This window comes from Leptopilina boulardi, unplaced genomic scaffold (genome assembly GCF_019393585.1).
Source record: "Leptopilina boulardi isolate dan_hultmark-lab unplaced genomic scaffold, ZJU_Lbou_2.1 LbouV2_334, whole genome shotgun sequence".
NCBI lineage: Eukaryota > Metazoa > Arthropoda > Insecta > Hymenoptera > Figitidae > Leptopilina > Leptopilina boulardi.
In genome coordinates, this window is record NW_026137901.1 from 28,058 (window position 1) to 43,711 (window position 15,654).

At 33.7% G+C, this 15,654-nt stretch overlaps 3 protein-coding genes across 3 annotated transcripts; 1 reads left to right on the forward strand and 2 right to left on the reverse strand.

Annotated features, from left to right (window-relative positions):
• Positions 1 to 1,175: 1,175 nt before the first annotated feature.
• Positions 1,176 to 1,632, reverse strand: LOC127285550 (histone H2B). Its single transcript, XM_051311642.1, has one exon. The coding sequence runs from the start codon at positions 1,595 to 1,597 to the stop codon at positions 1,226 to 1,228; it is 372 nt and encodes a 123-aa protein (XP_051167599.1). The 5' UTR covers positions 1,598 to 1,632; the 3' UTR covers positions 1,176 to 1,225.
• A 178-nt stretch (positions 1,633 to 1,810) lies between these two features.
• LOC127285548 (histone H2A) lies at positions 1,811 to 2,311 on the forward strand. Its single transcript, XM_051311640.1, has one exon. The coding sequence runs from the start codon at positions 1,885 to 1,887 to the stop codon at positions 2,257 to 2,259; it is 375 nt and encodes a 124-aa protein (XP_051167597.1). The 5' UTR covers positions 1,811 to 1,884; the 3' UTR covers positions 2,260 to 2,311.
• A 5,142-nt stretch (positions 2,312 to 7,453) lies between these two features.
• Positions 7,454 to 11,752, reverse strand: LOC127285556 (prostatic spermine-binding protein-like). Its single transcript, XM_051311648.1, has 5 exons — positions 11,732 to 11,752; positions 11,358 to 11,687; positions 11,109 to 11,217; positions 8,594 to 8,874; positions 7,454 to 7,510 (listed from the first exon to the last, which is right to left on the reverse strand). Exons 1-5 carry the CDS (start codon positions 11,750 to 11,752, stop codon positions 7,454 to 7,456), a joined length of 798 nt encoding a protein of 265 aa, XP_051167605.1.
• Positions 11,753 to 15,654: the final 3,902 nt, after the last annotated feature.

Here is a 15,654-nt window from a genome sequence, read left to right on the forward strand (position 1 = left end):
AGTTACAATTTATTTATAAAATTTATGAACTTAAGAACATGGAATAGACATTGCATTAATAAAATAAACTTCACGAATGAACTGTACTTAACAGCAGTGCAGGGCTTGGCACGTAGAAGAGCATCCTTTCTTATAGAACTGTGTGACTAATTTTGATTGGCCCCGTCTGAACATTTGCTCAATCGCCATTAATGTAACCAATCAAATTCACTTAAATAGTTTAAACTTAGTGACCACACTTTTAATACTTCAGATACAATTTACGTAGAAAAAATTACTATTAGGTAAAAACATTAAAAAAAACCAGTAAAGAAAAAAAAAGATACTAAATTTCCTACTAAAAATGTTACTGAAGGACCAAAATCTTACTAAATTTAGTGGGAAAACCACTAACTTGGCAACACTGTTGAAGGAAGGATACTCAAGAATAAACGAAGTGCCTATTTCTACGCTAACGTAAGCTGATATTTCAAAACTGAACCTACGCGAAGTGACAGTGAAATGAAAAATTAACGTAAACCGATCTCCCAAAACTAAACCTACGCGAAATGAAAAAAGTTTCGAAAAAGTTATCGTAAAAAAATAAAATTCACATTATTCAGGATCCAACGAATTTTGCAAAATACTTTCGGCCATATCCACCCCCTCTCGCCAAGATGTTTTTAAAAAGAAAAGCGAGCAGTACCTTACGCGGCCGAAGGCCGTGTTTACTATTTTGCGTTCACCGCTGCTGTAGACTCCACCCCACAATTTCTGCTAAATACTTTCGGCCATATCCACCCCCTCTCGCCAAGGTTACACTTCGCGTAACTATAGTTTTGGAAATCAGTTTACGTTAGCGTAGGTATAGAGCCAGCGAAGAATAAACCGCAATATGGTTGTCATAAAACACCAAAAACTATTTTTGACCTGCAACATAAAAAAGGCTCCCTTTCTCGGTACTTTTACCTACCTCTCTGAAAGAGAGCATAATCTGAATATGTTATCCTTACCTTACAATTTACTTCGCAATGATTGGGGATTGAGTTTATTATATGAATATTCCTGTAACACCTAAAAATCTTGACGAGAAAAATAGCTATTTACGAGAAATTTAAAATATAATGGTGTTAAAAAAAATGAACTAATACTGACTTAAAAATGTTAAAGAAAAAATTGATTCCTTCGTAAAAAAATTTGTTGGCCCTGAAAAGGGCCGATTGTTTTCGGAGAGATCAAGATTGATTTACTTGGAGCTGGTGTACTTGGTGACAGCCTTGGTGCCTTCAGAGACGGCGTGCTTGGCGAGTTCACCAGGAAGGAGAAGCCTGACAGCAGTTTGAATTTCCCGGGAGGTGATGGTGGACCTCTTGTTGTAGTGGGCCAAGCGGGAAGATTCGGCAGCGATACGTTCAAAGATGTCGTTGACGAAGCTGTTCATGATGCTCATGGCCTTGCTGGAGACTCCAGTGTCGGGATGGACTTGTTTCAACACTTTGTAGATGTAGATGGCATAGCTTTCCTTCCTCTTGCGCTTCTTTTTCTTATCAGTCTTGGTGATATTTTTTTGAGCCTTGCCGGCTTTTTTAACAGCTTTTCCACTTGCTTTAGGAGGCATTTTGGATATTCAGAGATAAACACGTGTAAACTCAATGAGAATACGGAGTGAATTGATGCTCGGCCCACAAACCGGGTTCCTTTTATGTTCTGTCGCAGTGGCTATGCTACATTGTGATTGGTTCGTGCACTCGCTGTAAATGCCCACCTGTCACAGTATTGTGGTAGAAGAATAGTGGTGGGGGATCCTAATGGAAGTGCATAAATAGTCGATTTTACTGAAATTTTTGTATTAGTCATCCAACCTTTGAGTTGTTCGTTACGTTGCTACTAAACTAAATCGAAAAAATGTCCGGACGTGGAAAAGGAGGCAAAGTCAAGGGAAAGTCAAAGACTCGTTCCAACAGAGCTGGACTTCAATTCCCAGTTGGTCGTATCCATCGTCTCTTGCGCAAGGGAAACTACGCTGAGCGAGTTGGTGCTGGAGCTCCAGTCTACCTCGCAGCAGTAATGGAATACTTGGCTGCCGAAGTTTTGGAGTTGGCAGGAAATGCCGCTCGCGACAACAAGAAGACCAGAATCATCCCCCGTCATCTCCAACTTGCCATCAGGAATGACGAGGAATTGAACAAACTTCTTTCTGGAGTCACCATCGCTCAGGGTGGTGTTCTTCCCAACATCCAGGCTGTTCTTTTGCCCAAGAAGACCGAAAAGAAAGCTTAAATTTCTACCCACATCCTCTCTAAAACAATCGGCCCTTTTCAGGGCCATCAAATCTTTTTTACGTGTGAATCTTGAGTTCTTTGCATTATTTTTTTCATTATAATACATACGTATTAGACGGTGGCAATATTTTTATTACATTTGGAATATGTTGGATTTTTTTTTCCAAGCTCAATGTCACTCTAATTACATTATCTTAACATGAGAATTAACTGAAGCTATATAAAATTTTTAACGAACTTTTGAATGACGTACTTTTAAGCTCTTCGCTCATTTGTGATTTATAATTTTTTGGAATATTTCGCTAGCATTATCGTATTATTAGTATGATTGTAAGATTACATCGTATAAGCCTGTAGCAATCTTATAGTGGACTCAAATTTCCGCCCCACAGTATAGGCTTCAAAAAGCAAGGTGAACAAAGCTAATATTTCAGTTTCTTTTTTTTGAAACTTGGTATGTAAGCGAGGGGGAATTTACTAGTTAAAAACGTGTACACTTGACTACCGGTATTACACCTCATATTACCCTTATTACTAAGTTATTACACGTTATTACAGAGTATTACACATTATTATAGAGATATTACAGATTTTTTTGCATTATTACAGCACCGTAATAACGCATTATTACACAAGTATTACAGGAAGAGTGTACACTTGACTACCTGAGTAAATTCCCCCTCGTATGTAAGTATTTTTTTGGTCGCTGATTACGAACATAAAGTTAATTTTTAAAAGTGACACGCTGTGAAATAGGCCTGAATTATAAATAAATGAAATTAAACTTATACTTTTGTGAGAATTAAAATTCTTTTTGTACTTCGAAGCAAACCAAAGCACTTCGATAGCAGTTAACTGAATCGTCAATAATTAAATGATTCCTACTCTAATTTTGTTAATATCATTCCTTCTGTAGTTCCGCGAAACTGAAAAGATGATAATGATCATGATGGTGATGATCATGGTCAACGTGATAATTATCATGATAATTATTGTCAAGATGATTATCATAATTATAATGATCAGAATTATGATAATGATGATGATTATGGTCAAGGTGATGATTATCATGACGATAATGATCATGATGATTATCATAAATATGATAATCATGATGAGGATCATGATGATGATCTTGATGATGATCATGATGACGATTATACTGATGATGATAATGATGATGATCATGATAATGATTATACTAATGATGATCATGATGATGATCATGGTGACGATCTAACTAATAATGATTATGGTCATGATCTTACTGATAATGATCATGGTCATGATCTTACTAATAATGATCATGGTGATGATCATGTTGATTATCATAATAATGATGATCATAATAATTATCATGATGATGATTATAATAATATTGATCGTGATGATGATGATGATAATGATCTTACTAATGATGATCATAATAATGATAATCATAATAATGATCATGATGATGATTATAATAATGATGATCATAATAATGATCATAATGATGAATATAATAATGATGATCATGATGATGATCATAATGATGATGATGATGATGAACATGACGATGATCATACTGTTGATAATCATACTAATGATGACCATGACGATGATCATACTGATGATCATAATAATGATGATCATAATGATGATGATCATTATCATCATCAGTATAATCATCTTTAGTATGATCATCATCATGATCATCTTTAGTATGATCATCATCAGTATGATCATCATCATGATCATCATTAGTATAATCATCATCATTAGTAGGATTATCATAATTACGATCATCATCATGATTATCATCATGATCATCATTAGTATGAGCATCAGCATGATCATCATTAGTATGGGCATCCTCATGATGATCACATTGATGATCATCATCATTATAATCATTAGCATTATGATCATCATCATGACAATCATCATGATAATCATCACCTTGACAATGATCAACATTAGGGGCCGTGTACAAATTACGTAAGGGCCACAGGGGGGGGGAGGGGGTGTATGAAATCCTTACGGACTCTTACGTGGGGGGAGGGTAGGTGCGAAGATTTTCTTACGTAAGGCCATATATTAAAAAATTTCTTGAAACTTGCGGGCAGTTCTGCCGGTAAACTTCTACAATAATATATGATCTAATAATGTTGAAAAATGTATTTTGTTCTCTACAGTAATGACTGTTTAACTATGTTAACTTTGTTTTAAATATAATTAAAAAAATTTATTAACATTAAGAATAAAACGTGTAATACATAACTTTAATTTTTGACCTATATTTTCTTTAAACCTTACGTAAGAAAGGGGGGGGGAGGCTAACAAAATCTTACTTAACCTTACATGGGGGGAGGGGGGGTTTAAAATGTTTAAAATTGACCTTACGTAATTTGTACACGGCCCCTTATTATGATCATCATAAACATCTTGTCACGATCATCATTATCATCATTATGATCATCATCATGACAATAATTATCATGATAATTATCAAGTTGATCATGACCATCATCATCATTAACATGATTATGAATTACGATCATCATTAGTATAATCATCATCATGATAATTTTCATGATCATCATTAGTAGTATTTTTATCATTACGATCATAATCATCATGTTCATAATGATGATCTTGATGGTGATCATGATTGGGATCAAGATGTTGATGATGATCATGGAGCCCGTACTCTCAGGTTATGTAGGGATGACCGCTCTTGTTCTGGTGGACCCACTAAAAACCACACCCTTTTTGAGACTTTAACCTCCTTCTGTCGTCCTCCTTCGTCCTCATTACAGTTGTAATGAAGGACTCGACGCTCCTACAACAGTCCGATCTCTGCAACATAATAGAAACCATGTTCTCGGGTGTGACTTCAGTGCCCACAGCCGAGAACATGGCTTGCCTGAGTTCACGCCAGTGCCCGCAGAAAAAGAGCGTTTGCTCCGCGTCGTCAGTGTTTATTGCTTCGTCGACACCCGAACCGTTGCAATACACACATCTCGCTTCTGCTTCTATTTTAAATCGATAAAAATACTGTCCGAAACAACCATGACCTGACAACGCTTGTGTAAGGTAGTAGCCAACTTCACCGTGTTTCCTATCTAACCATGTGGCGAGGAGGGGAATCAAGCGGTAGGTCAACCTACCTTTAGACTCCCCATCCCATCCCGTCTATCGCTATGCTCTGAAGTACCCGCCAGATCTTTGTTAAGATGGAAGATTTCCTTCCTTTCCATCGCCAATAAATCCATTGGCGGTAATCCAGCGAGTACCAGAACAGCGCAAGTAGACACCGTTCTGAAGGCTGACACAATTCTCCGTGCCGGGTCTCTCTGGACCGCGAGGAGCCTGTCAGAGATGCTGTGGAACTTTAGGGCCGAAGCCCAAACAGGGGCAGCATAAAGCTGCTTTGATTGAACCACAGTCGCCACTAGTCTACGTTTCTTTTCCCTGGGGCCACCGATATTGGGCATCATCCTCGAAAGGTTTCCCATGCATTCGGTGGCTTGGAGTGACGAGATGTTAATATGTTTGCCGAAACTCAAACGTTTGTCCAACGTCACTCCCAGGTACTTCAGTTTTGTCCCCCATGAAACTACAGATCCTCCAATTTCCAACCGCGGGAATCGGAAGTCTCTCCGGTCTGTGACGAGCAGAGCCTCGGTTTTTTCGACAGCCATTTTCAGGGCATGTCGGTCCAACAAAAACACTATTCGTCGCAGACTATCATCGAGTTTTATCTGTAAAAGATTTATCTTGTCCGCACAGCACACTAAAAGCACGTCATCCGCGAACCCGGTCAGAAACGTATCTTCCAGTAAGTCCAACCTCAGGAAACTGTCATACATGACGTTCTTTATGGTTGGACCTACTTTCGATCCTTGGGGAGCTCCGCATGTCATCTCTTCTTTGATATGACATGCATCGCTCTCGTACACAACCCATCTATCGCTAAGATAGTCATCTATCATTCGCAACAGATAGGTTGGCACCCCTTTACGTTTCATCGCCTCGATACTAATTTCCCATCTCGCGGAATTGAACGTGTTTCGTATGTCTATGGCTACGAGTGCGCAAAATCCCTTCTTCTTCCCTGATTTGACTTTATTTGCCGCTAACAACCGCAAAAATCGCGTCTACTGTGGACCGGCCCTTTCTAAAGCCAAACTGGTTTTCGGATAAGCTACTTTTGCCTACCAGGATTCTCTGTAGTCTCTCCAGAATCATTCCCTCTAGAAGTTTACCCATCGTATCCAATAAACAACTTGGTCTAAACGATGAGACTTTATCTAGAGGTTTATCCCCCTTCCTAAAAAGGATCAACTTCTGTGCTTTCCAGTCACTGAAAAACCTTCTACACTCCAGACATGTATTAAAGACGTCGAGAAGTAGCTCCGGATACAGAGCGATAACTTCTTTAAGAATCTCGTTGGGTATTCCATCATTACCTGGCGCTTTGCCATTTTTCAACATCTTTGCCGCACCTTTTTAAGCTCTTCAAGTGTGAAGAGTTCTTCCCACTGTACTACACAGTGAGTATAGTCCTCTCGGGGGCCAGATTCCACATGGGAGAACAAAGCACGTATGATTTTTCAGATCCGAATCGGATTGTCCAGACCGGGGGTTTTTTGCCGCGAAACTAGTTTCTTAGATACTACTCTAAAAGCCAACCCCCATGGGTCATTTTCCGCGTCTCCGATAAGCATTGATTCATATTCATATACGCGCGACTATATCTATATATATGCATATCTCTGCCTGCATGTTATGATTCGTCGCAAGCCAGCGATATATATAGATATAGTGCGTATAGACATGGATATGTGAATATAGATATAGCGAGTAGATGCATCACCGAAGGTGACCTCTCGCTACAGAAGGGCTATGCTGAGGAAACGCGTGTGGTTGTTAAACAAGAGCGAAAACTATCTACACTAGTTTTCGCCCCAATTCTTCAAAATTAATTAATTCTTTTTGCTATTGTATTTAAAATTCAGTTATCTATTACTTTAAAATAATAAATCTTACACATTTTTACACTTAAAGCATTTAAAATGCCATTATTCAAAAATATGAATAATGTTCAAAATACAAAATTTTTCTAATTTGAATCCCACGCAATGCTTCAGCTAATTCTTAGGAATTGTTTTTGCAGCTGCACAAAGTATAAAGTCTTATGCGATGTTCTACTTCTCACTTGTATCGAATCGCATAGGCTGACCTTTGACTTGAATATCGAAAGCCTGGTAGGCAATTTCTAGAAATTAAACCTAAGGCATTTGACACTACTACGCACATTACTCAGTATCAGCGAGTGGATTTATGACTCATGTAAGCGTCAGCGAGGCGCAAGCACAGTATTCTAGCGTGGCAATATTGTGAGATGCTTGTAGACAATGTAATAGCGATACAGGATGCAGGTGTTCATCTAAGCTCTAAGAATTGTTACAGTTCTATGAAAATCTAAAAGTCAAGATGGAGATGGGGTGATCTTTGAATTTATTTACTCCCACTGAGGGTGATTTTCTAGTATAAAAACCCATGCAAATCCATTGTCAATCGTCAGTTGCTCTGGCATCATTCTATAATTTATTTCTTAAAGTAAAATCACCATCGTGAAGCTTGACCCTTCGGTTATTTTGAAAATTTTACGACTGTAACTCTTGCATCTCAAACAGTATATGTTTACTCGTTGTTCGGTTTTTGAGCAAGTAATCATCATCGCCAGATTTGTGAGCTTGTCATTTATTGAATTTTAAAATAAATCGTCGTATTAGTGTATTATCAATTTATCGATTATGCAAACGTGACGTGTGTGCATTTCGTAGTTTACGAACTAAAAAACTGTGACGAAGTCCCAACTGTTCCTTTTAAGGAGCTGTAAAAACTCATAGCGTCGCTGACAAGTGCCAACTTGTTTTATATTCATTTCTGCCCTCTGAACAGAGGTTATTGTAAGTACTATATTTTTAAAAAAACAATTTTCTTTATAACAACATTTTTACACTAAAACACCATTGTAATATGTTGAGTTCAATTCATTTATATTAATAAATTATACAAAGTTTAAATTAATAAAATTCTTTTTTAATTTCTCATTTACCTAAATTTACCTTTATTTATCTATTCATATTTAAATTAACAATTATAAGTGGAAAGGCAATTATTATAAAGTAAATTATTTAAAGACGACCCCCATAGGATCGATAGGAACAAACGTTCTCACATAAAAATAAATGGTCAAGCCTTACCAACTTGACTGTAATCAGCCTACCATTCCTCCAAATTTTAAAAAATATATTTAATAATAAAAAATTTAATTTAACCTCGCCTTTTGCTCGGGATGTAACATCATCATGATTATCATTATCATAACCATCATCATCATGATCACCATAAACATGATGATTATATTTATGATCATGATCATCACCATTATGATCATTACCATTATGATCATTATCATCATGATCTTTATCATGATCATCATCATGATCACCATAAACATGATCAATATCATCATAACCATTATCTTCATAATTATCATTTTCATGACCATTATTATCATGATCATCATGATCATCATCATATTTATGATCATCATCATCTTTATGATCATTAGCATTAAGATGATCATCATGATCATCATCATTATAATCATCATCATCAGTATGATCATCATCATATTTATGATAACTTAATAAAAGCATAACAGAACAAAGCGGGCGTGTGTTTAAAGGGTCTTGAAAATTTGCTTTTACACTACCGTCCGAAATTGTGCGAACTCTGCTTTTTCAACAACAATAAAACTGTTCAAATCTTCAAAAATATTAAAACTAAAATTTTTTCCTCTTTATTTTATTAAAGCTAATAAAAGTCTGAAAGAAATGACACCTTGACAAAGAGAATATGTTAATTTTTCAATTAGATATCTAAGAAAAACCCAATTTTCAATGTTTTTACTATTTTTTTTATTTCTCTGGCAAAAATTAATATTTTTAAACGTTCTTAGGCTCATTGAAATCGTATTTTGTTATGCAATTCAAATTATATAAAACAATTCATGTACACATTCTTCCCTAGCGTATGCAAACCGTGAAAGTTGGCTCATAAAATGTCAAAAAATTTAAATTTAATTCTACAATAAAATATAATGTTTAAAAATCAAGTAAATATATCATTCTAAACTTCTCTGATTTATGTAAGTAAATTTAAGATTTATACATTTTACTGATCATTTTTTGTCATATAAATATTAATCACAATTTTTTGACATTTTATGAGCCAACTTTCACGGTTTGCATACGCTAGGGAAGAATGTGTACATGAATTGTTTTATATAATTTGAATTGCATAACAAAATACGATTTCAATGAGCCTAAGAACGTTTAAAAATATTAATTTTTGCCAGAGAAATAAAAAAAATAGTAAAAACATTGAAAATTGAGTTTTTCTTAGATATCTAATTGAAAAATTAACATATTCTCTTTGTCAAGGTGTCATTTCTTTCAGACTTTTATTAGCTTTAATAAAATAAAGAGGAAAAAATTTTAGTTGTAATATTTTTGAAGATTTGAACAGTTTTATAGTTGTTGAAAAAGCAGAGTTCGCACAATTTCGGACGGTAGTGTATATTTAAAATATTGCTCTTTTGTGGTGTGTTATGTGCTGAATATGGACTTTGTTGTCACTTTTGTTTTTAATTAAATATTTCAATAATCGTTACAATGTTCTTTAGCATACTAAGCATATGTATTATGCTGATGATTTGCAAATTTTCGTACACTCTAGTCTTGATGAATTGGATAAAAATTTAGCACTCATTAATGAGGATGTTAAAGCTGTTTTTAATTGGGCGGAGTCAAATAAGCTTAAAATAAATCTTAATAAAAGTTATTTAATGATTATTATTGGTTCATCTTGGAACATAAATAACTTGGATCTAAAGAAGACTCCTTCTATTAAGATAAACAACATAGTTATTCTTTATGTACAATCAGTTAAAAACCTCAGAGTTACTATTAATTCAACTCTTTCTTGAAAGAAATATGTTGGTCTAATTTGTAGAAATGTTTATGCAACATTAAATCAATTTAAATTAAATAGAAGAGCTCTTACTATTAAATTGAAAATCCAACTTGTCTCTTCTATGACCTTACCTCATTTTGACTATTGTTGTGCTGTTTATTATGATCTAACGGAAGAACTTAATAATAAAAGCTGGAGAAACTTCTCAATTTTTGCGTAAGATTTATTTTTAATCTAAGGGAAGATGAGCATATTTCTCCTTATCGTGAAAGACTGCGATGGTTAAGTGTCAAAAGCAGACGTCTGATATTTATTGAATGTTTAACGTATATGTAACTTTAAATACAAAGAAGCCTCTTTATTTGTGTGAAAAATTTACCTTTAGAAGCAAAATTATTTCGAGAGAAATAAAGTGTCCTAATAAATTAAGGGCAACTTTCTGTCGAACTGAAAAATATAAGAATTCTTTTGTTGTTGCTGCTATAACTTTATGGAACTCTCTTCCTTGTCTAATACTAATGAAGAAACTATTGGTATTTTTAGGTCTATAGTTTTGAAACATTTTCTAGCTCTTAATAATTAAAATATATAATTTTTACTTTTATTTTACTTATTTAAATTTTATCAACTTTAATTATAACATTTTTATGTCAATTTTTTATTTTGTTTTATGTTTGTGAAAAAACAAATCTTATTCTAGTTAATACCACTCTGCAATTGTTAGACTTTTGTTTTTTTTCGTGTAGTCTATTTTTAATTGAATGATTTATGATTTCTACTGTTATAATCATCAAAGATTGTTATCACCTTAACCATGATCATCATCATGATAATCATCATGCTGATCATCATATTTATAATCATTATAATCATGATCATCATCCTTGTGATCACAATTAGTATGATCACCAACCCAATCATCCTCATGATGATCATATTTATGATCATCATCATTATAATCATTAGAATTTTGATCATCATCATCATGATCTATATCATGATCATCATCCTGATCATCATTATAATCATCATTATAATAACAATTAGTATGATCATTCTTACGATCATCATCATGATAATCATCACCTTGACCATAATGATATATCCTTGACCATGATCATCATTATGATCAGGATCATTATGATCATCATTAGGATCATCATCATTATGATCATAATCATTATAACCATTAGCATTATGAACATCATCATGACCATTATTATCAAGATAATTATCACCCTGAACATGATCATCATCATTATGATCATTTTCATTATGATCATCATCAACATAAACATAATCATAATCATTACCAAATTTATGATCATCAGCATTATAATCACAATTAGTACGATCATCCTTCTGATTAGCATCCTTATGATCATCAAAATTCTGATCATTATCATTAGCAATATGATCATCATGATAATTATCACCTTGACCATGATCATCACCATGATCATTATCATTAGTATGATCATCATCATGATCATCTTTAGTATGTTCATCACCATGTTCATCATTAGTATGATCATCATCATGATCATAATTATGATGATCATGACGATGATAATACTGTTCATCATTAGTATGATCATCATCATGATCATAATTATGATGATCATGACGATGATAAAACTGTTCATCATTAGTATGATCATCATCATGATCATAATTATGATGATCATGACGATGATAATACTGATGATCATGATGATGATAATCATGATGATGATCATGATGATGATCATACTGAAGATGATCATACTGATGATCATAATTATGATGATCATACTAATGATGAACTTGATGATGAAAATACTAATGATGAACAAGATGATGATCATACTGATGATGATGATGATGATGATCATAATGATGATCATACTGAGGATGATCATACTGATGATCATAATTATGATGATCATGTTGAAGATAATACTGTTGATCATGATGATGATGATAATCATGATGATGATCATACTGAGGATGATCATACTGATGATCATAATTATGATGATGATGATGATCATGATGATGATCATGATGATGATCATACTGAGGATGATCATACTGATGATCATAATGTTAAAGATCATATTAATGATGAACTTGATGATGAACATACTAATGATGAACAAGATGATGATCATACTGATGATCATGATGATGATCGTACTGAGGATTATCATACTGATGATCATAATTGTGATGAACATGACTATGATTATAATGTTGATGATTATACTAATGATGAACTTGATGATGAACATACTAATGATGAACAGATGACGATCATACTAATGATCATGATGATGATGATCATGATGATGATCATACTGACGATGATCATACTGATGATTTTAAGTATGATGATGATGACGATCTTCATACTGTTGATGATCATGACGATGATAATACTGTTGATCATGATGATGATGATCATGATGATGCTCATACTGAGGATGATCATACTGAGGATGTTCATACTGATGATCATAATTATAATGAACATGACGATGATCATAATGTTGATAATCATACTAATGATGAACTTGATGATGAACATACTAATGATGAACAAGATGATGATCATACTAATGATCATGATGATGATGATCATACTGACGATGATCATACTGATGATTTTAAATATGATGATGATGATGATGTTCATACTGTTCATGATCATGATGATGATCATACTGTTGATGATCATACTAATGATGATCATACTGAGGATCATGATGATGATGATCATACTAATGATCATGATGATGATGATCATGATGATGATCATACTGAGGATGATCATACTGATGATCATAATTATAATGAACATGACGATGATTATAATGTTGATGATCATACTAATGATGAACTTGATGATGAACATTTTAATGATGAACAGATTATGATCATACTAATGATCATGATGATGATGATCATACTGACGATGATCATACTAATGATTTTAAATATGATGATGATGATGTTCATACTGTTCATGATCATGACCATGATCATACTGTTGATGATCATACTAATGATGATCATACTGAGGATCATGATGATGATGATCATACTAATGATCATGATGATGATGATCATGATGATGATCACACTGAGGATGATCATACTGATGATCATTATTATGATGATCATGACGATGATTATACTGAGGATGATCATACTAATGATGAACTTGACGATGAACATAGTAATTATGATCAAGATGATGATCATACTGCTGATAATGATGATGATGATCATGATGATGATCATCCTGAGGATGATCATACTGATGATCATAATTATGATGATCATGATGATGATTATCATAATGATGATCATGATGATAATGATCATGATAATGATCATACTGAGGATGATCATACTGATGATCATGATGATGATGATCATGATGATTTTCATACTGAGGATGCTCATACTGAGGATGATCATACTGATGCTCATAATTATAATGCACATGACGATGATCATAATGTTGATGATCATACTAATGATGAACTTGATGATGAACATACTAATGATGAACAAGATGATGATCATACTAATGATCATGTTGATAATGATCATAATGAGGATCATAATTATGATGATCATGACGATGAACATACTGTTGATGATCATACTAATGATGAACTTGATGATGAACATACTAATGATGAACAGATGATGATCATACTAATGATCATGATGATGATGATCATGATGATTTTCATACTGAGGATGATCATACTGAGGATGATCATACTAAGGATGATCATACTGATGATCATAATTATGATGATCATGACGATGATCATAAGGTTAATAATCATGCTAATGATCAACTTGATGATGAACATAGTAATGATGATCAAGATGATGATCATACTGATGATCATGATGATGATGATTATGATGATGATGATCATTTGTATGTTCATCATCAAGTTTATCATTAGTATGATCATCAACATTATGATCATCGTCATGATCATCATAATTATGATCATCGGTATGATCATCCTCAGTATGATCATCATCATAATCATCATCATAATCAAGAGAATTATCATCGTCATGATCATCATAATTATGATCATCAGTATGATCATCCTCAGTATGATCATCAGTATGATCATCATCATCATTATCATCAGTATGATCATCCTCAGTATGATCATCATCATGATCATTATCATCATGATCATCAGTATGATCATGATCTTGATCATCATTAGTATGTTCATCATCAAGTTCATCATTAGTATGATTATTAACATTATGATCATCGTCATGATCATCATAATTATGATCATCGGTATGATCATCCTCACTATGATCTTCATCATGATCATCCTCACTATGATCTTTTCATGATCATCATCATCATGATCAACAGTATGATCATCATCTTGTTCATCATTAGTGTGTTCATCATCAAGTTCATCATTAGTATGATCATCAACATTATGATCATCGTCATGATCATCAGTATGATCATCATCATGATCATTATCATCATGATCATCAGTATGATCATCCTCAGTATGATCATTATCATGATGATGATGATGACGATATTCATACTGTTGATGATCATGACGATGATCATACTGTTGATGATCATGACGATGATGATGATCATAATGATTTATCATACTAACGATGATCATCATAATTATGATCATCATCATGATCATCATCATCATCATCATCCTCAGTATGATCATCATTAGTATGATCATCAACAGTATGATGACCATGACGATGATAATTCTGTTGATCATGATGATGATGATCATGAAGATGATCATACTGAGGATGATCATACTGATGATCATAATTATGATGATCATGATGATGATGATCATGACGATGATAATACTGTTGATCATGATGGTGATGATCATGATGATTTTCATACTGAGGATGATCATACTGATGCTCATAATTATAATGAACATGACGATGATCATAATGTTGATGATCATACTAATGATGAACTTGATGATAAACATACTAATGATGAACAAGATGATGATCATGATGATGATCATGATGATGATCATGATGATGATGATCATGACGATGATAATACTGTTGATCATGATGATGATGATCATGATGATTTTCATACTGAGGATGATCATACTGAGGATGATCATACTGATGCTCATAATTATAATGAACATGACGATGATCATAATGTTGATGATCATACTAATGATGAACTTGTTGATGAACATACTAATGATGAACAAGATGATGATTATACTAATGATCATGATGATAATGATCATAATGAGGATCATAATTATGATGATCATGACGATGAACATACTGTTGA